The sequence below is a fragment of the Falco biarmicus genome, chromosome 2 (genome assembly GCF_023638135.1).
Source record: "Falco biarmicus isolate bFalBia1 chromosome 2, bFalBia1.pri, whole genome shotgun sequence".
NCBI lineage: Eukaryota > Metazoa > Chordata > Aves > Falconiformes > Falconidae > Falco > Falco biarmicus.
The window spans coordinates 75,323,302-75,343,674 of record NC_079289.1 but is presented as its reverse complement, the minus strand read 5'-3'; the positions used below and the strand labels follow the sequence as shown (position 1 = coordinate 75,343,674).

The window sequence follows — 20,373 nt, the reverse complement described above, 5'->3', positions numbered from 1 at the left end:
ATAAAGTGGGTAAGCAAAGAACACGTAAACCGATGTCAGATGACCCGTAATGTCAAACCTGATCTTGAGGGAAATTCCCACTGCAGGAAGGAAGAATGTTACCCGAGGAAAAGTTTATCTTCTGACTTCAGGATCTGCCCTGGACCAAAGATGCCGATGCCGCTACTTCTACCAGAACATCCAGCACCCCTGATCAAAACCAGCATGAACTTGGGGGGAAGCAGTTTTATCATTCACCAAGAGAAAAGTGTTCAGAAAAGTGTACAGAAAAGTAGTACCTAAACAGATCAATGCAAGGTGAAAACAGCTGCATTTTTTTTCAGCTATGTGATACCTAAAAACCTTCGCATAAAGAGTAAAATCTTAGCAGGCTAACTCAGGTAGCTTTTCAAAGGCATGCAAGACTCACAGTAAAAAAAATCAGACAGGGATATGAAAAAATTAAACTGTACACCACAGTAACTTTTAAATGTCATATTTAAAAACTATATTTGTATATATATTATGCAGTCATATTACAAAAAAATATCATTACAAGGTATATTTAATGCCTTGATTCACAGTAAGAACTCGTATAAGCCGAGTATTCTTATCTATGCCCCCACGATTTCACTTATCAGCTTTCTCTGCACAAATGTAGACGTCGGTGAACTGACTTGAATACAGCAATCCATCCAGCAAAACAGGTTTCAGAGTAATCCATCCACAGAGCTGAATAAAAAAGAAAAAACTTAAAAAGCAGCCACCGTACTACTACTAAAAAATATTTACTTCATAACAGCTAGAAGGTAAATTCACTACCAAACTGCAAAATGAAATAGCTACTCTTTCTGCTGCACCTGAATAGTCATTTTTGTTTCTCTGTGGATAATCCAACCTGAACCATACCTGGAACAACCTGGAGAGATCAGATTTTATTTATTAAAAATGAGTGTTACGTATTTTAAGGGTTCAGACATATTCACGGAATGCTTAAAAAAAAGACAAGATCAGTATGTTGAGTCCAGAAATAAAAGTTGGACACTATCAATCTGTATGTTATGAAATAATAGTAGTTCTCACAATCATCTTCTTATGTATTCAGTGTTTTGCTCCATATCTGAATCTGATGAGTCACTTTCATTGGAAGAATGACAGGAATTTTGCCATTCCTGAGAGTCATTATGACAGTTTGGTTTCTGCATGTTTTCTGTGTCATCCAGATTTGCTTCAAAAGAACGAGCACATTGCCAGTCAACTGCATCTTCTTGGGAAGAAAGAAGAGCTGCAGAACTATCCACGTCCTCTTCAGAGGCTCCCAACAGCACAGTTTTTAAGTCAATGGTAAAGCAAGGACTCTCTCTTTGCCTAGAAGAACAGTTACTATTTACCTTAGAGAAAGGATTAAGTAACTCACTACTTGTGTCTTTGTCTTCTTCAACGTCCATCTCATGGTTTTCAAAATCTTCTGGGTTAGCATCTGGATTTTCACTTGCCTGGCTGCTGCTGTCATCACATGTACTATCTGTAGAGTACGGCACAAATACATTCGACGTGTCAGAGAAATGAGGTACTCTACTTAAAATATCACGCCTTGTATAGTCATGATTACTTATGGCATTGCTTTCACTGTCATCACTGTCATCTTCATCACTGACACCACCACTAGATTCATTTGCCTTTTTCTTCATCTCTTTGTAAATGATCTCTACAGAGGCTATTTTTTCAGATTCAAACGTCCAAGGTGAATAGGTTAATGTCCTTATGAACACCTAAAAGAGCAAAGTGAATTAAAACAAAAAAAAAGATCAGCCAAATTTGCACACACGCAAAAGAAAATATGAAAAAAGTACCCCCAGTCATGAGCTTGCCAAACGAACGAATCCTTCTATGCTGCTTCTGTGCTTCTATGCTTTTTCTGCAGAGTTTAGGGCATCTAGGATTGTTCCCTCTTCTCTGTTCCTGTAAACGTGACAGCCTTCACTATAAATCAAGGCACACAGCACAGGAGAGCCTCAAAGAAATGACACTACTGCCAAGCAGTGTCAGGTACTAAATGTTTTAATTGTAATTTTTGATATCTTTCTAAGACTAAAAGCTCATTTTAGAAATACAGTTTAAACCTGAGGTGAGTCTTGCAACTCTCTATTACCTCTTGCTGTTACCCTGCAAAAGAGAAGCCTTATAGGATGATCAATTTTAATGTCCTTTAGAAATGTACCACTGGAAGCAAGTCACTTTCTCAGCTTTACTCTACACTATATTTACAGCATTGGGGAAAAAGGCTGACAAAAAACCCCCAACAACTAACCTTAGACACTACTCGGCAAAGTCATGTTCAGCAGTCTTAGGGATATGAAGGTAATGACATAGTAAAGGACAGAAACATGAGGAAAAAAGTCTTAGGAAAAGTTGATACCAATCTGCTCTGGATATGTTTGTAGAAAATGTAAAATATTTATGCTGAAAACCCAATAGGGTTAAAGTTTTCTTCCAGAGCTATATTGTTTCTTTTCTCTTCCTTTGCTTTTTGTTTTCATCCAACTCCAATATTCAGGTAGATCATGACAGCCTGGTTCAAGAGTTAGTTTCTAAGATACTATGCCAGCTCTAGATTCTGGCAGAGTTAACTTGCATATGGATATCCTTTTTCTCCTACTAAGTGTTCTACTATCAGGCATCGTTTTCACTAATACCAATTTATAACAGAGTACAGTAATAAATCATTACTGAGACCGGAGAAGGAAGATAGACATCAGGCTGCCCAGAGAAGGGATCCTGCACTTGCTAGTAACAGTTTGGAACTAACAGCTAGGATACTTTTCTGGCAGAGACGTATCTCCATGTAAGTGAATCCCAACCACAGGTATGAGACACCTGTGAAACTGGAAGGTTGAGGACCTGCAAGGTATGTCCGATTTCAGTAAACAGGATTCTTCCTTTGACTGAGAAGCTACTGTTGACATTACAAAGTAGAGTCAGGTTTCCTGAGAAACAAATATGCTTTAGAAACTGCTTCCTCAAAGCAGTATCTCATCTCTATGAAGGCCTTTGAAGATCCTTTGTCTCCTTGTTGAGGTGAATTGAGAGTAAGCTCTCATTTACTGTATGTGAGATCATTTCCAACAACCATTCAGATCTTGCTTTTACCAGACTGCTGAACTTTTTACTTTTAGCACTTCTCATATGCTGTTCTTGACTCCTTTGCATAGCTTTAAGAAAAAAAAAAAAAAAAAAGAAAGGAAAGTCTTGGAGCACTAACAGTGACTCTTCTCCAGATGTGCCTAAATAACTGTCCCATCTTTTGGCGATAATGAGACCAAAACTTCCAGCTCCAGGCCATTTTTATGTATCACTACAGAAAAAATATGCCCATACCCAACTAGGCCTTAAAGCTACCTTTTGTCTTTTCAGCTTACTTTCCTATGGAAACATCATAAAGAAAAGACCTTGAAGGCAAGTTTAAGATACTTGCTTTCAGTTGTAGAATCTCTCAAAATTTCTTTAAACTCCAGCAATCAGGGACCTGGCTAAACTACCCTCAAATCTTCAGGGAATGCTCTGATTTTTGGTGTGATAAATGGAAAAATATTATAGGGGTAATTGGTTTTGTTCTTAGAGTACAATGCTGTAGGATCAAGTAACAGAGGCAAAATGTGCCAGAAACTGCTTTGCTAAGGAGCAATGGATACACATTGCTCCTGAATGTTTTCAGAGTGTCCTTCTCGGTGGAGAACAGGTCTTTTCCCTATGTACTTCACCTAAGAACTGGAGTAGGCCTTTTGTTTTGGAGTTATTGCCCTAGCTCAGAGAGTAGGAGAAATTTGTCTGCTGCAAGAAGGATTTACATATAAGGTAATTTTCAAAGGGCAAGAGGTTAACTGTCTTACCCTGGGTGCTCTGCTGTAGGACCTAGCCTGCTTCTGTGTACCATAAAGAATCAATTTAAAAGTTACTTTGCGGGAAACTTCTCCCCTTCGCTACTGCTTACCCCCTCTAACTTCACAGAATCATAGAACAGCCCAGGCTGGAAAGAAACTTGAAAGACCATTTATGGTCCAGTCTTTCATGGAGAGGGAGCCTAGATGATATCAGCTAGCACCCTGTCCAACTGCATATTGAAAACCTCCAGTGATGGGGACTCTACCACAGCCCTGGGGAGGTTGTTCCAGTGATTGGTTGTTCTCACTGCAAAAAAATCTCTTTCTTATATCAAGATGAAACCTCTCATGGTGCACCTTGTGCCCATTGTCCCTTGTTTTGAGAGCTTCTGTCCTGTTTGTAGCTGCTTTTAAGTACTGGAATACTGTAATGAAGTACCACCTGAGCCTTCTCTTCTCCAGGGAGAAAAGACCTAACTCCTTCAGTCCTTCCTCACAGGCCAGGTTCTCCAGCCTTTTGCTCATCTTCCTGGCCCTTCTCTGGACCCTCTCCAGTCTGTCCACATCTTTCTTGGGCTGTGGGGATGAGAACTGGACACTACATTCCAGGTACAGCCTGACAACCACTGAGTAAGGTGGGATGATCACATCTCTATCTCTGTTAGTAACTTGTCACAGAACTAGCAAGAAATGGTTTTGAAAAGACTGTTCCACAGAACAGACAAGATTTAGCAGCCTATAGACTATCTTTGACATAAGTAAACTGCAAGTTAAAACATATGTACTTGCATAACTTGTACCTAACGCACAGGTTAGAAATTTCAGATAGTAAACTTCCTCCTTCCAAGCAGGAAGCTTAAATGTGAGAATTATTACATACCAAGGCACGTGGAAGTGCTTGTGTTTGAAGAATATAGCCTCCTGCATGCAAACACTTCAGGACACCAGCTAACATCAGTGAAACACACATAGCACCTGCGACTGCAGCTGTATGATAATCTGCAACTGAAAAAACCCGGCCAAATAAACATACATGAATGAAGTTTCCAATGACCACATTTCATATTTCACATTCAGAATAGCTATTTAGAATCACAGAATAATCTTGGCTAGTAGGGACCTCTGGAGGTCATCTGGTCCAAAGTCAAAACAAGACCAGATCTCAAATTAGATTCAGGAAATAAAGAAGAAATTACACCATCTTTGATAACTATATATGCAGTTAGTGGAGATTTATATGGCTCACAGGAATAACATAGATTTATAGCCCTAAGTGGATGGGTTTTTATATTTCACATAAATCCCCACAACATTTATCACACAGAAGGTACTTTTTCTCTTACTATTTTTAGGACTGACTTGCAAATCTTCCTAGATAAAAAAACTCCACTTGCACATAATCAAGTCAGATGATCCATTCTTGCACCACAGCACAGTTACCTGGTTCAGCTACAGAGTCCGCAGTTACACATTTCCAGGCTGATGGGATGGAATGTTTGTTTATAGATGCAGTGATCATAACAGACACACAGTAATTTCTATTTGGATACAATTCTTCAATGACAGTATTAAAAATTTCTTCAGTGGTTTCCTCCTGCGGCCTCTGCCATAAAAGACAATGTTTTAAAGTTAGCTATTTGCCTAAAAAGAGATCCCCAGCCGCTGATAAAATGTTATAGCTATTTCAGAGAAATGCAGTAGCATGCAAAACCGCAAAAACTGGCACAGTAACTCAGCAGTTTACCTAGACAGCTGCTTCATCTCTAGTTCTAGCTGATATCAAGATGCCTACCTTATGCCTGTTTGTGAAATATTGTGTTATGAAAGATAAATTGTCTGCTCTCTCCAACTGTTGATCACAGTATGTCCCCTTGAAGTAGCCTCACACAGATTCTACAGATTTGAAACTGCAAGTGATATTCCGATTCAGAAATCAGGGGAAAAATATCCACAGCAGGCAAGCTGAGGTCCTTCTGTGACTGCCAGCAGAATGAGTTACTCTGGTTAAATCCCCAACAGGTACCCGTCTGACCTGCTGTTTAAAACTTCCAGCGCACACACCTGCTAGCAGTTCCTGCTAAACTGTCTTTCCCTTGTCCTCCCAGAGGATAATCACTTGAGCCAGTGCCCCATGCTTTACTTCAGGTAAGGATATGGGACAACTAGTATTTTTCTTCTAGGCCTGTTACTCTGCAGTAAAAGTAAGCTAAGATTACATTGGCCATTCTCTTTGTTTTCTTCTAAGTATCTTCCATTCACATATTTTCTTCTGTGAATCTGCTAACCATCAGAGCCATTTTATGCTTTCTGTATTTCTCCCCTAAAGCACTAATAAACTAAAAAGTTCTTTACCTTATGCTCTCCATCAGGTGTTTTTAGTGTTATAACATAATAAAGGCTTTTATATATATCAATTAAAGACAGGAGCTTTTCATTTTCTCTGTAGTAAGAGGTTGGCAGCTTTATGGTAACATTTATGCAGTTGAGACAGGAACTGATATTAATTTCTGGTGGTCCCAGGAATGCTATTGAAAAAAAAGATTTAAAAAAAGTTGGAAAAAATATACATTATGTATTCAGTACCAATTCTGTTTCCCTGACAGCTATATACCTGACTAAGATTCCAAAGTATGTCACTGTTGTAAAGCCACAAGGCCTTGCAATATTTAAGTTCCCTAGTAAAACAATCTTTTCCCGCGTGACTAGATTTTAAAAACAGAAAGCAGGGAAGGTGAGGGAAGAAGATGAAAGGTGACAGAGGCTTTGCTTTGGATCCACAGATATGTGAGCTTTTTATCTATTTGAGAGGAAAGTGGAAGTTAATGTATAGGAAAAACTGATTACTTTCTTGCTCATCATCATCTTCTAGTCACTGTCTGGAAGGAATCTTTGTAAAGTTCAGTGGTATATAGCCCTGCACATATTCACACTGGTTGCAAGGAAGGCTACAGGTCTAAACTTGACAGCTGAGCTTCAAGACTTACTGACAGTGCGATAGAGGACCTAGCAAAACATAGTTATACTTCTGTGAGACTTCCACTGAGTTCAGAGCAATCTCTCAGGCTTAGATCCTCAGAACATGTATATGTTGGAAGAGCTATGCACACTAATTGCCTCCTCTCTCCAAAACTACACATCCAGCAAGATCAGAGGAACTTCTATAGTGAATCAAGCCTAAGATATTCTTTCCTCCAACACAGGAAAGAAGTAGGAATGCTAGAAAATGGTGTGAAAACAAACTATCCACATAATCCTCCATTGCTGCATAGTATGTGGGGGGAAAAAAACCCATGAAAATTTAGAGTTTGCATTTCACTTTTGTCTTTTCCAGAAGCGCGAACATTTTGATCAAGGTGGACACTGGTTTGCCAACCTCTGCAAAATTCAAAGAAGCAATACACATTTGCTATCTACTTCTGTTCCTGATACAGAGTAGAAAATAGTAAAAAAAGTTTCTATACTTAGAACAAATGTGAGCCTTCATCTACTCTCAAACAGGAAAGCATGTCCTAGTGAAATGGTTGCACACCTACTCCTTTCTCATCTTTTAAGTTACAAACAAATATTAGCTTAAATCTGGTTACAGTCAAATGTGGTTGTTCTCCTGACTCTGTTATGAAGCTTTTCTGTCTTTGCTTAAATCCATTTGTCAACAGGAGTGAGATTCCACTGTAGGTATTTGATATCAACTACACCCAGTAGGAAAATATCTCAGAATATTTATTCTTTGATATTCAGGCACAGTAAAACAAGAAACTATAGGGTTCATCTAAGTCCTGTACCCTGGAAAACAACACTTCACTCAACTGATTATGGTTTAAACTAGAGAACTACTAGCAAAACATCCAATTTCAAGTTACAAGTTGCCAGTGATGGACAATCATTCAGAGCACCTGACAGCTTGTTCCAGCAGTCAATTCAAAACATGCCTCTTGTTCCTTGCTAAAATTTATCGAGCTTCAGCTTCCAGTCAGGGCATGCTGTTATGCTGCGTTTACAAGACTGAAGAAGCCTGCCATCACATTAACTAGTGGTCAATGCATCTTCTTATCCTTCTGTTTATTAAAATAAGTCTGAAAGACTGAAGGCCTCCACCTCAGATGGATGTTCTCATATTCTTCAGTTATCCTTGTGGCTATTCTCCCCATCTCTTCCAATTTTTCATCATGTCTGAGAGTATAAGTGAACACAGCAGCAGCTACCTCTGCGCTGAATTCAGAGGTAACATGACCTGTTTCTCCTCCACAGTCCTCCAGTTGTTCCTCAGTCTTGGTCTCTGTTACTTCAAAACTGAGTATTAAGCAGAACTAAGGATGAAGCCACCTCTAGCATTAGAGTATGTTGCAGCTAATAAGCATCTTCTTTCAGAAGGAAAGGGAAAAGAGCAGGCTGATGAACAAACAAGTAAATCTCTTCCCCTAGACCTAGTGCAGACATAGGACTTCTTTAACTCTTAACACTGATTAACTGAAGTCATAAAAGCAATATGTTTTTTCTTTATGTACCTTGTGCACATCAGAGATTTTTATTTTGTGCTTGTCAATGCTTGACACAATGCTATTTCCTGTATATTTTATATATATATACATATGATTTCAAAACCAGAGCCTTGTCCATTTATCATAATTATTGTAGCCATTAATTTTAGAAAGCTATCTATATATTCTAGGTCTTGTAACTGACACATGACAGATTATATACAAATTCATATTGTCTTAAAGTGTTAAGCTACTGATCAAGTTAGTTTGGAGTGTCTTACTATAAAGCTAGCAGAATATCATTTATACATCAGCTACAAATGAACTACTAAAATGAGCAAATGCAGACAGAGAACTTACTATCAGTAAGTGGCGCAAAATGAAGTAGAGAAGAATTGAAAACTTCAGTTCCTATGATGCTCTCAACCAATGCAGAATACTGAGTAAAAGTCTCTTTAAAATCATCTGTCAGATTACAGGAGAGTTGCGTAATATCTGAACACTGTTTAGCAATCTTCCAGTTCCTGTAAATCAAACCAAGTTAAAAACAAAGATCAAAATAATCTGGATTCTCTGATAAAAGAAAGCACAGAGGGAGACATTTCCAAGTGGAAAAACAGACAAAGCAGGTCGAAGGAGGTGATTCTCCCCCTCTACTTTGTTCTCATGAGACCCCACCTGGAGTACTGTATTCAGCTCTGTGGCCCTCAACATAGGAAGGACATGGATCTGTTGGAGCAAGTCCAGAGGAGGGCTGTAGGGTACTAAAATAAGTTGACCTTGTAGAGAAGCAAGGCTGAATTGACAAAGCTGTTAGTGTACAGGTAAGTGGCCACATTAGGCAGTGAAATCGCAAGTGCGTGAACAGCTCACAACAAACAACTGCTTTGCTACACATAGACAAACTCCCAGGTGCTTGCTGCATGCAGGCACATTCCAGGGCAGAACCTGGGTAGATAAGTGTTTGTATGTAACTAACACTTATGTATGCAAAAACAATCTCACTTCTTCACTGACTTAGGGTCCGTACCTTCATACGCCACAGAGGGCCACAAAGATGATCAGAGGGCTGGAGCACCTCTCCTACAGAGAGGCTCAGAGGGTCGGGGTTGTCCAGCCCAGAGAAGAGAAGACTCCAGAGAGACCTTACAGCAGCCTTCCAGTGCCTAAAGGGGGCCTACAGGAAAGCTGGAGAGGGACTTTTTACCAGGGTCTGTAGTGACAGGACAAGAGCTTTAAGCTGAAATAGGATAGATTTAGATTAAGTATTAGGAAGAAATTCTTTACTGTGAGGGTGGTGAGGCACTGGCACAGGTTGCCCAGAGAAGCTGTGATGCCCCGTCCCTGGAGGTGTTCAAGGCCAGGCTGGATGGCACTTTCAGCAACCTGGTCTAGTAGAAGGTGCCCATGTCTATGGCAGGGGGTTGGGTCTAGATGATCACTGAAGTTCCTTCCAACCCAAACCATTCTATGATTCTAAACCAAGAAACCCCCAGTATTTTGAGTCATTAAACATTAGAAGTGAAGCTTGTATCTATAAGACTTGCCTGCGGTCAGTATACAGCACACGATAGTATGTTGGAAGAGCTGGATCACTTTTTGCCTGCCAGGACAAAATATGCTGAAAATTGGATGATTCCATTTGTAGGTTGTGAGGTGGCCCTCCCAGAAATCTTTCTAGAAAGATAAAAAAAAAACAAAAACCAACACACAACCCACAATCAAGAACAAAAAACCCGCTAATACGAATGGCAAACAAACGTGAGATTGCAACAGTTCTAATAAGTAAACCCAATTAGAGCAGCCTAATACTTGCCTCAAAATAAAGCAACCACAGAGCAGAGTTCAAGCACAATAGAAACAACAATGCAAAGGACTGTCCTCCCGTATCATATTTCAATTAAGTTCTTGAAACAGCATGAAGTTTTAAAATGATGCTTGGTGAGAATATGCAAGTATTTTGAGCTGTGTTAGGAGAAGCATTTGAAAGACAATAAAAACTCTTACCAGACAAGCTGCAACAAGCTGCAGACAGAACGATGATGTACACTGGAAAATGAAACTATGTATTAATGCATTTGTATGTCTACAATATCTGACTATTAGCAATATTAATCTGCAACAATTAGAGACAATACTCAGTGTTCCCTCAGTGGAACTGTTTCTTCCTTTCACATCATCTTCCTACTTTCCTCTACCCTTCCCTCCTTCCCCAGAGTATGGGATGTCCCCTTCCAGCCTCTGTCATTAATCCGACGCTTCCAGGGGCTAGTTCTTTGATAACTACACTGTGGTGCAGGCTTATGCCGATCCCTGCCAGATGAGGTTCGAGACCCCGTGTGAAAAAACGTACTTCAGGTGTTCTTAGCAACTATTGTCTTAGAGGATTCTGACTATTTCAGGTAGCTCACTCTGTCTATTAAACACCACTTCAAGTCACAACAAGAAACTTAAAACTGGTTTGGGAATATATACTATTACTGCTTGAAGTACATTACTGAACTTCACAGATGTCCTTCTTTGCTAAATGTGGGGAGTCCTCAAGGCTATAGTTGTTGGTGTATTACTCATTGTCTTCAGTCAGCTAACTCCTGTAACTCCCCATTTCAGGCTCTGTTTAGTAACTCCCTGTCTATTTTGTGTCCTGTTTCTGTAACATTTCCCTGTGAGTGCTTACAGCATTCTATTCCCTGCTTGCAAAAGAAAAGAAAACAGAACAACAACAGGTACTGCAACACTTCTGTTACAGGGTATGGTTAAGGCCATATTCAGCCTGTCAGTCGGGCCTACTGTCCAAGTAATTTCTGGAACCCAGCCTTCTTGCAGATCCTGATGTTCTAGAGGTCCCCACATCTTCTTGCATAACCTTCATTAAGAGACTGTCATCCAGATTCTCATTGTACCCAGAATTCTTTTGCTTAACCAACCCAGTCTTGCATCATTCATCTTTTCAGCATGGGGCATCAATAACATTCCTGAAATTCTTTTTTCTGACCCTTCTGCTTTTTTTCAAGATCCTTCATCTCCCTTCTGCTTTCTGACTGCAACAAATACAAACTTCCTGTCCTCATTTCAAAGGCATTTTGTGGTCTGTCCTGCTGAGGAAATGCTGACTCCCATATTCAGTTGGCCAAAGAAGTTTAGTTTAATTTCAGACATGCATATTTTTTTCCTCATGCTTTAGACAAACTCCATGGAAATATCTGCAAAATTACTTCAATATTTTCCCTAAAACTGTTCTCCATGAACTCGTTTTGTCTTGACACCTAAACCTTCTACCCTGAAATATGACAATACCCAAAACACTGCTGGCCTGCTACCTCTGTTGAACTGTGTTGATTACTACTGCCTTAAGATTTTGTTTTATTCTCCTCATCTCACTTAGAATGATAACTTCCGTAGCATGACACAGGTCTTTGACTTTACATTTGTACAGCAACTAACACAGTAGCACTCTGGTCCACAACTGAGGTTCTCAAGTGCCACGCTATGACAAATAAGGTAACAGAACTGCCTGATGTCTCAACAAGATATATCACTAAGAATGACTGTGAAAAGACAAAGAAATCTGGGACATACCTCATAAAAAATTAAAACAATCCTTATGGAGATTTAAAAATAATGGATAGGACAGGACTCTCACAGAACAGCTGAGGTTGAAAGGGACCTCTGGAGGTCATCTGGTCCAACCCCCGACTATGTAAAACATAGTATAGAATACATATTCCTGGTAAAGCAGAGGGAATTCAGAATAGTAGTGAGTCAGTGGGGACTGTCCTGTCCCAGACACACTTGGGGAATTTCCTAATGGATTAATGCAATTACTTATGATCCTTGTCTGCTTTTGCAGACAGCACTGGAAAAGGAAAAATCTTCTACTCAATTAATTAAAGAGATATCTGCACAGAATCTTTATGGCTGCAGAGAAGTGCCTTAAAAATTGCTCTTTAATTAGCAGTGCGCACACAATTACACTTGGGCACCCAAGTTTGCTGAAATCATTTGGGATGGATATTTAGCCAAGTATCTCTTATAACTCTGGCTCACAAATATTAAACTATGCTCCCAGCATCCCTTCTGAAATTAGATGCAAAGAGATTAAGCAGCTCACTTGGGTTTTGCACATGCAGCAAATTTATATTTCCACAAGACAGAAAATTCATCTTTCTCAAGCTTCATTTTGCCATTCAAACCACAGACATCCTCTCTTGCACATCTTCCTTTTGCACTTGTCCTTCTATGTTACGACTGAATAATAAACAACCCCTTAGAGAAGTGCAGTTACAAGTAGAACAAATAACTTGTAACAGATCACCTATCTGGAAAAAACATCCAGTGAATATGAACAACAAAGCGATGCTTTTAACAGTTATTGCTCAACTGAACGCAAGCTCACATTTGTAATTGTCTGTGGCAGGAATTTTCCCTTCTCCCAATACACACACGGCCCTTAGCACGTTAAAGGGTATTCCCATCACAGAAACAGTGTCAGTGCACAGACTCCAGTAATGACATGCTTCCTTGGAGCAAACCCTTCGGATTAGGGGATGCAGTCTTTTGCCATTATCTCTTATGCCACCCACCTCACGTGTCAGATGTCTTGCTGATATATTTCCTGTTGACATTAATGTTTTTTTGTTCTGTCTATATTTGTGATTTTCAAATGCCTCTCCAAATTCCTTTCATCTAGAGTTCAAACTGCCTCAGAACTTTGTTTCAACAAACGTGTTTAGCAAAGATAGCTGGAGAGCTGCAAAATTTTGTACCTTGCACTCTCACGTGAGAGGCACAGACAAGGAAAAAAATTATCTTAGACAAAATAACTGGGAAAATCAAGACTGGAGAAATAAAGACAGTCTGTAAACTGAATGGGGAATCTTCTTTGCTGTCTTATCTTTTTTAGAGAATTAAATGACCTTATCAAAACAAGTTGTCACTACAACTACTACTCAGCCAACAAACTATGTTTGTTGCGCCTGCTAATCCAGAAACTAAGAAGTCCTGAAAAAAAAATAATCAGAATTATAAAAAAAATAAAAGCCAACACATCCAACTAAGAGTTCACTGGACATTTAGAGAGACAGAATGCAGTATGCTGTTTCAAAGCATTTCTTTCTTACAGGAAGATCATGGTTTATGTATAGAATGGAGTATGTAGAATATAATACCCTAGATTCCTGAATCTGTGAATTACTCCAGGCAGAGTTCTGTAATAAGATGATGGTATCTTACTTCAGTAACCCAGGAGGAGTGTTAGTGAAAAATTAGCTCTTGCAATATAAAAGGTACAGGCTACTTACCAAGCTGATAAAAATGCATTGGTACATCCATCAGTGTTTCCACAGTGATTAAGAAATATAAACTACTGATGATAAAATCAACATTTTGCATCTGCACCTGCAAATAAATAATAATAATTTTAAAATCACATTCAGCAAATCTTAGTACATTACTTGCAAGTAAAACGAGGTCTATGTACAAAGAGTTATTTTAACCTCTTCAGTGTTTTTGGGGAGGCAATGGTACTGAAACAGTTACTGTTATCAGGGGTGGGGTGGGGCAAGGATCGTCAGATTAGACAGGCAATTTTATTACAATAGCACTTTCCATTTTTCTCATGGAAAGGGTTCTTAACATTTCAAATAAACACAGAAAGTGTTGTATGGTTATTTGTATTACTTTTGCATGAAGGTAGTCCCTGAAAATTCTACACCATTCACACCAACTTATTAAATACAATGAAAATAAACATTGCTTGGCTTTATTTGAAATATTACAAGAACTCACCACTGTTGTAAAAAATGTTTCCAAAAAGAGGGTAGATCAAGAGGAAGGTTAGGAAAAAAAACCCAATTATAGAATTATTAATTATAAAGAAGTTATGAGGTTTATATTACAATTTTTTAATACATAAGGCCTATTAAAATATTCCCTCTCCTCCACGTTATTATTTTACTTTACTTATTATCCTCATAGCATTAATATTTGCAGGATCTGGTTTTGAATTATAGGCATAACACTAAGAAAAATCTATGCATCTACAGACAGCTAGGCAAGGGTATAACTATTTCCAAGGAATCTTCTACTCAGGTTTAATGCCAATAAATTGTTTTTTAATTTTAAGTGATTTTAAAATACAATGTAAATTATTTTCTCTGCAAAACAAACAGCTTAAAAATTAAAATCATGACAAAATGTGCTATGGTCAAACTTAACACAGTAAAAACAGATGAATTTAAAAAAAAACCTCAAACCTATCTGAGATGCCAATCTTCCTCTGCTCAAACTATATGAAGTTATTGGATAAAAGTTGAGAACCTGTATCAGTGCAACTTATAATCATTCCACAGACAAAGAGAATGTTCTTCTCATTTCAGTTTGGTTCATTTTATTGATTCATTCAAGTATGAGGAATATTTAGGGCATATAAAATACTGGTCTTCCAAGATAAGATTTACTAATTACAAAATCTTTAAGGTCATCGCTGCTATCAGCAGACTAGAAAGCAATGAAATCACACATATCTATCAAGTCCATGTAGTTTTGGTGCTGGCAAATGTGACAAAATAATTTGACTTTCTCATTCAGCTCAAACTTACAGATTACACAAGCAGGGGAAAAAAAAAAAGGTATCTTTCTACTCAACAAGGTTACCAGCTCTGTTCAGAAGTGACAGAGAACAATGTTACTTTCACAGTCACTTCAAAGTTACACCTGCAGGATCTGATTTTTCAGGTTGTTCCAAATTTTCTCTTACAGGGAAAACTTTGAGGATCCTGAATTCACTTAGCAAAATATTTCTTTTATGCCTTCATCCTTGCAATTAGTTACAAGACATGTTCAAAGCACTCCATATGTACTATTAGGCAATACAGTTACTTGCATACTTTCGATCCCTGCCTGTACATGCTGTCACGAATAAGAACTATGCCACTCTTGGAATCTGAAGTGGCTCATGTGTGACTCTGTAGGCTGAACACCACATATGTGTTACATGATGCATATTCAAAGCCAAGTTATGTATTTAGCACCTTAGAATATGTAAGAAAACCATGACAAAACAGGTTCATCCCAGAGTTTGCACAGTTGTCTAAATCCGGATGTGTTCTGCAGATCTATCAATGCCAGTGAAGCTCCGGGGGAAATTCCAGGGGAAAACTATTTCTGTCAGAATTCTGATTAGCTTTTGTTACTCGCCCTCTTCAGAGCTTCAGCAAATCCTGGAAAGACGTCATACAAATCCTAGTGAGTCCAGCCCCCACTCACCTTATCAGCCTGGGCTCACAGTAACTCCCCTGGGAGCTGTGTGAAGCCCCCAGCACTTTCAAAACTCAGCTTCATCCTTCCTCATAGTCTTCGGTAGCGGCCCATTTTTAACTGGAGTTCAGATTGGGTTGTTTTGCGTTTGCTTCTCATCAGAAAAAAAGCAGCCTTTGAAGTTTTGGAAGTCACCAGCTTGTATTTCAGAAAAGCTCCGCATCAGTAAAGCAGAAAACACACCCTGTTCTTTCAAACAAGCAGGTGGTGTATTTATTTATAGAAATCTAGTTATCAGAACATCGACAGAGAGACAAGACACCACAGGAAATGTTTCAGGCACAGAAGTCAGCAGAAGAATGTTCCAAACCGACGCGGGTAACACAGTGTATGGATCAACTTGTAACGCTATGGGCCTTGCAGGGGTAAGTCGCTTGTACGGAGACCGAACTCAATTAACCCTAATGACCCAAGTCTGTTAACCAGAAGCCCATTTCCCACGCTGCCAGCAGTGCTCCTGCCCGGCAGCCCAGGCCGTGCGCGGAGGAACCACCGTGGGACGGGCAGCATCACACCCAGCACAGCCCCGCGCTGCCCCTGCCGCTCCGGGGGGGCGGGGGGCGCACGACGCGACACCGCCTGCGACAAGCGGCTCTCTCAGTTCACCGCTGTGTTTTCCCTTACAGATTTCTGGCCTTGAGCTACACGATTACCTGCCACCAAAACCTGCTACAAACGCACCTCACCGAGTGTCGCTAGGGTCAGTTTTACACTGGGTGACACTGCCGGCGGGGCGATCCCAACAACCCGCTGTTTCCATCTGCGGTTCGGTCGGGCTTGCGCCACAACGCGCTGCGGGGACGCGGAATCCGGCCGACAACGGCCTCCACAACGCGCCCGACAAGCGCCAACGGCGATAGGAGACCGTCCTCCAGGAGCCGCCGCCCGCCGGCGCCTCCCCTCCCCGAGGGAGCGGCGGGAGCGCACCGCGGCGGCGCCGCCGGCCCGGGCCTGGCGCCGTTAGGGGCCGGCCCAGCCCTCGCTCCGGCGGCCGTAACGCAACAGCTCCAACGCCCCACGCCGCAGACGGGCACCCCGACCCGCCAAGGCGAAGCGGGGTGACGCCGCCGCCCCAGCCGTACCTCGCAACAGGCGGCACGCCCGCGGGCTCCGCTCCGCGCCGGACCCCCATGGCTGCCCTGTCGGTCCGAGGGAGACGCACCGGCCGCCGGCGCCCAACGGGAAATGGCGGAGGGGGCGCTGCGGCGCGCGGCCGGCCCCGCCCCGCCCCGCCCCGGGGTAGGGCAGCGCTGGCAGCGGGCAGCGCCCGGGGGGCGCCGCTTCACCCAGAGCGGGGCCTGCGCCTGGCCGGCGGCTGCCCGGGCGGAGCGCAGCTCCCCTGCCGCACCCACGGAAACCGGCTCCCGCCCTTATTTCCCTTTCTTTTACGCGCCCCCCCCGCGCCCCTCCCCCGCTCTGCAATGCTCGTCCCCGTGAGGGAGGCCTCGGCCTCCGCGGGGCGCTGCGCAGCGCTCCCCCGCCGCCTTCTCCGCGGTCCCGACGCGGGGCGGTGCTGCTGGGAAGGTTCTGTAAAGATTTGCCTTGATGGGCACCGAAACGGGTGAGGTGTCCTCTGCCCGGGCGTTTTCTGCATGCGGGAACAGGAGTTCTGTGGCGTTGAATACATCCCGTGTCTGCCGCGTGAGCGATCTTCATGAGGTCTGGCACCTACCTGAGGCGAGTGAGGGGTGCGAAGCCAGGAGTGGTTCATGGCTATGTCCGCAGGCCCTGCGGCCTCACTGACACCTCCTTGCCCCTTTCCTCCACCGTAGGTTTCGTCCCTCATGGAGACACACGTAATTTCGGGAGTTGTTTGGCGGTGGGACGTGAGGTTACGCTACATGTCCTTCAGCTGTATGAGGCAAAGCAACCAGAGGTTTCCCATCACCATCTTTTAGGCACCTACAGACTTTCTGGTTAAATATATCTATTGCTTTAACACATGAATAGATCATGTATGAAGACAGGTTTTTTTCCCCATTTTGCTGCATGAAGAAATAACGTTAGATCGCAGATGTAAACTGAAAAAGTCCCAGTTCTGACTAGAAACTCCAGGCTAAATTCACTGTACGTCTTTGCATCAGTTTGTCTTACAAGTATGATATGTGGCACCATGATTTGTGTTTTCTGATTCCGGTTCCCAACTAGCTTTTTGAAGGGCAGAACGTTTATCTGGAAGCAGAGCCTGGAATGAAAATCAGAAGGGCAAGTGAAATTTTAATGTTACTCTGCTGTGATCAGTTCTGCCACCACAGTACTGTGCCTTCCGGCATGCCTACATCTGCTTTATACCTCTGACACTACCTTCCCATGGCTCGCTCAGCTTCTGCCTACCCAAACATAAAGGTCTCCTAAACTCTGATTTTTATTTTCTTGTTGTTTCACTTGTTCCAGCACACATTTTTTTTTCTTAAGGCTGTTTTACCTGTAAGTCTTTCTATTTTTCAGCTGCTTTTCCAGCATTATTTTTACTGAAACCTCTTCCCAATTTTCTGCCATCTTTGCAGAGGTTTCCCAAACTCCGTTGTTTTCCTGCCTATCAGATTAATTCACTGGCTCTTGTGGTCTCTCAGCACTTCGTGTTGAAGATGCTGAAATTTAGCTGTGCTTTTCTTCTCTTAACATTTCCTTCTCCTTTTTTCTGATCATTTCTTGTCTCTCCACTTCTTTAAACTATAAACACAGCAAAAAGTGAGATCCTCAGCTTTCTCGCCAGCCTTTCTCGTTGTCTCCAGTGATGATGTTGTCACTTGGTCATCCAGAGAATCTTCTGTCTGGCCTAGGTAGAGGAGGGATGAAGTAACGTTCAAGTCATCGGCTCCATTGTATGGGGGAGAGAGAAGGGTGAGGGGAAAAAAGCTTAACTGAGCAACAGCAGGAGGGTTGAACAGTGAGTTCAGCAGCTTTGGCTCATGCAGGAATCAGCTACTTTGCCCTTGATTCTTCAGATGCAGGGACTCTTTCACCTGCTTGCCCGCCTACCTATCTACCTACCTACCTTGTGATGAGGAAGCCAGTGAAAAGGTGACCATGTTGTGGCAGACTGTTATTCACCAATATTTGTAGGGGGGAAGGGAGAAGAATTTTGCTGGGATGAGTGAGGACACCAGCCTTCAGCAGGGGTGACTGGCAAAAAAGCCAGGAAAACTGTGAAAAACATTTCCAAGGAAGCCTTTTGGATAAGGTGTAGCTGAAGATCCAGTGGATCAGGTTCTCTTTTTATAGGTTCCCAGCTACTGGCTACAGGGAACTGTTTCCATCTGTGCAGTGACTGCTGAGTAAGCTTGGTTGTAAACTTGCAGTAAACTTGCAGTTTGCAATGTCAGTTGTGTGCTGGTGCCTGTGTTGTGCTTTACCCATGCTCAAGGCCAACTTCACAGTCTCTGGTGTCTCTGAATATTTTAACTTTAGGATATGTCTTTTTTTGCCTTTGCTTTTTCCTTTCGATGGCTGCCGGCTTATTCTTTTCACTCAGACTAACAGAGTACCCAGAGCTGAATTGTTCCCTTGGCTGGTGTAGCGTATCCTTGAGCTGCAGGGCTGCTGAATTACCTGAAGAGAGCTTGGTCCTTTTTGTAAGTTTTAATCCCTCTCACTTACATGTGGTATCTGTTAACATTCTACTTTCTTCCTTCATGTAGAATATGTCTTTTCCAGCTAGCCTCAAGGTCTTTCTTACATTGTTTCCCATTCCTAGCATTATGCCTTTCCTGCATTTGATTATTTTTTAAAATATATTTATTTATTTTCAGACTTTCCTTATTTGGACTAATTTTTCATAATACCATACTTTTTACTTCTATTTAAGTAGGGCTTTCTTTCTGTGGGCTTCAGAGCCCTTTGCAGAGAATGGGAAAAATAGTATTATTTCATGGGTGAGGTGACTAAAGCAGAGAGGTAAGAAGGTGTGTTTTCAAAGGTGCATGACCCTTCCACCCCCTGGTGATTTTAGGATGAATTACATGTTGTTTGCAGTTCTGGTAACTAGGATTAAAGTCAGAAATTACTTGTCTGAGGTTATCCTGTATGTTGGTGGTGAAGAAGAGCTAGAACTCAGTTTTCACAAATTTTTGGTCAAGTCACCAGGTCATCGCTATTACCAATGTAAATATAAATTACCTCCTATCCCATGATCTGTCTGTGACTTAGAAATAAATGTATCCTTGGGTGCTGAATTATTACTTCCACCTCTAGCTGTTCCTGATTCTGGAGCACTCAGCAAAGTACTCTCACTCAGGTACTGACCCAGCACAGGTGGGGATAAGGGTAGGACTACAAGCAAGGAATTGTGAAGATTTGTATAGTGCAAAGTATAAAGCCTCCCAATTTTGGCAGCTCAGCTTGCATTTGCCATGAAAGAAAAATTGTGCTGAAATCAAAGGGATACTCAGCTATACCAGGAATAAGATTCTGCAATGAAATCTCTAGTAGGTTTTTTTGGTTGTTTTTGGTTGGTTAATTGGTTTTGGTGTTGGTATTTAATGTAGAGAATGGCTCCATCCCTTGTAATTAATGTGAAAAATTGCCAGTAGAATTTGTAAGTGCAATAGGGGGTCAGGCCTTGAGCTCTGTCCTAGTAAACACTGACATTATTCTTCAAAGAAAATTGGGAAGAAATTGCACAGACTAAATACACTCATATCGCAATTATTTTCTTAGTTCTGTTAATGTGTGTGTGTATGTGCATATGTGTGTGTTTATACATACATATCTATTAG

General features: G+C 41.4%; 1 protein-coding gene across 5 annotated transcripts; it reads right to left on the bottom strand.

The window, feature by feature from the left end:
* Positions 1 to 472: 472 nt before the first annotated feature.
* Positions 473 to 17,025, bottom strand: IFNAR2 (interferon alpha and beta receptor subunit 2). Of its 5 annotated transcripts, none has more exons than XM_056328239.1 (10): positions 16,738 to 16,930; positions 15,605 to 15,882; positions 13,639 to 13,735; positions 10,346 to 10,387; positions 9,886 to 10,015; positions 8,699 to 8,862; positions 6,213 to 6,385; positions 5,301 to 5,463; positions 4,741 to 4,865; positions 473 to 1,751 (listed from the first exon to the last, which is right to left on the bottom strand). In XM_056328239.1, exons 3-10 carry the CDS (start codon positions 13,727 to 13,729, stop codon positions 1,065 to 1,067), a joined length of 1,575 nt encoding a protein of 524 aa, XP_056184214.1. In that variant the 5' UTR covers positions 13,730 to 13,735; positions 15,605 to 15,882; positions 16,738 to 16,930; the 3' UTR covers positions 473 to 1,064. The 5 variants fall into 5 exon arrangements, with proteins under 5 accessions (XP_056184214.1, XP_056184213.1, XP_056184212.1 ...); XM_056328238.1 differs by having other exon boundaries at positions 15,605 to 15,844; XM_056328237.1 differs by having other exon boundaries at positions 15,605 to 15,839.
* Positions 17,026 to 20,373: the final 3,348 nt, after the last annotated feature.

Excerpts from the sequence above, each read along its gene's own strand:
- IFNAR2 (XM_056328241.1), bottom strand. The coding sequence starts at position 13,729 with ATGCAAAATGTTGATTTTATCATCAGTAGTTTATATTTCTTAATCACT. Across the intron at positions 10,016-10,345 it reads AGCTTGTTGCAGCTTGTCTG|AAAGATTTCTGGGAGGGCCA; the intron begins GTAAGAGTTTTT and ends TTATCTTTCTAG. Across the intron at positions 1,752-4,740 it reads AAGCACTTCCACGTGCCTTG|GTGTTCATAAGGACATTAAC; the intron begins GTATGTAATAAT and ends TTGCTCTTTTAG.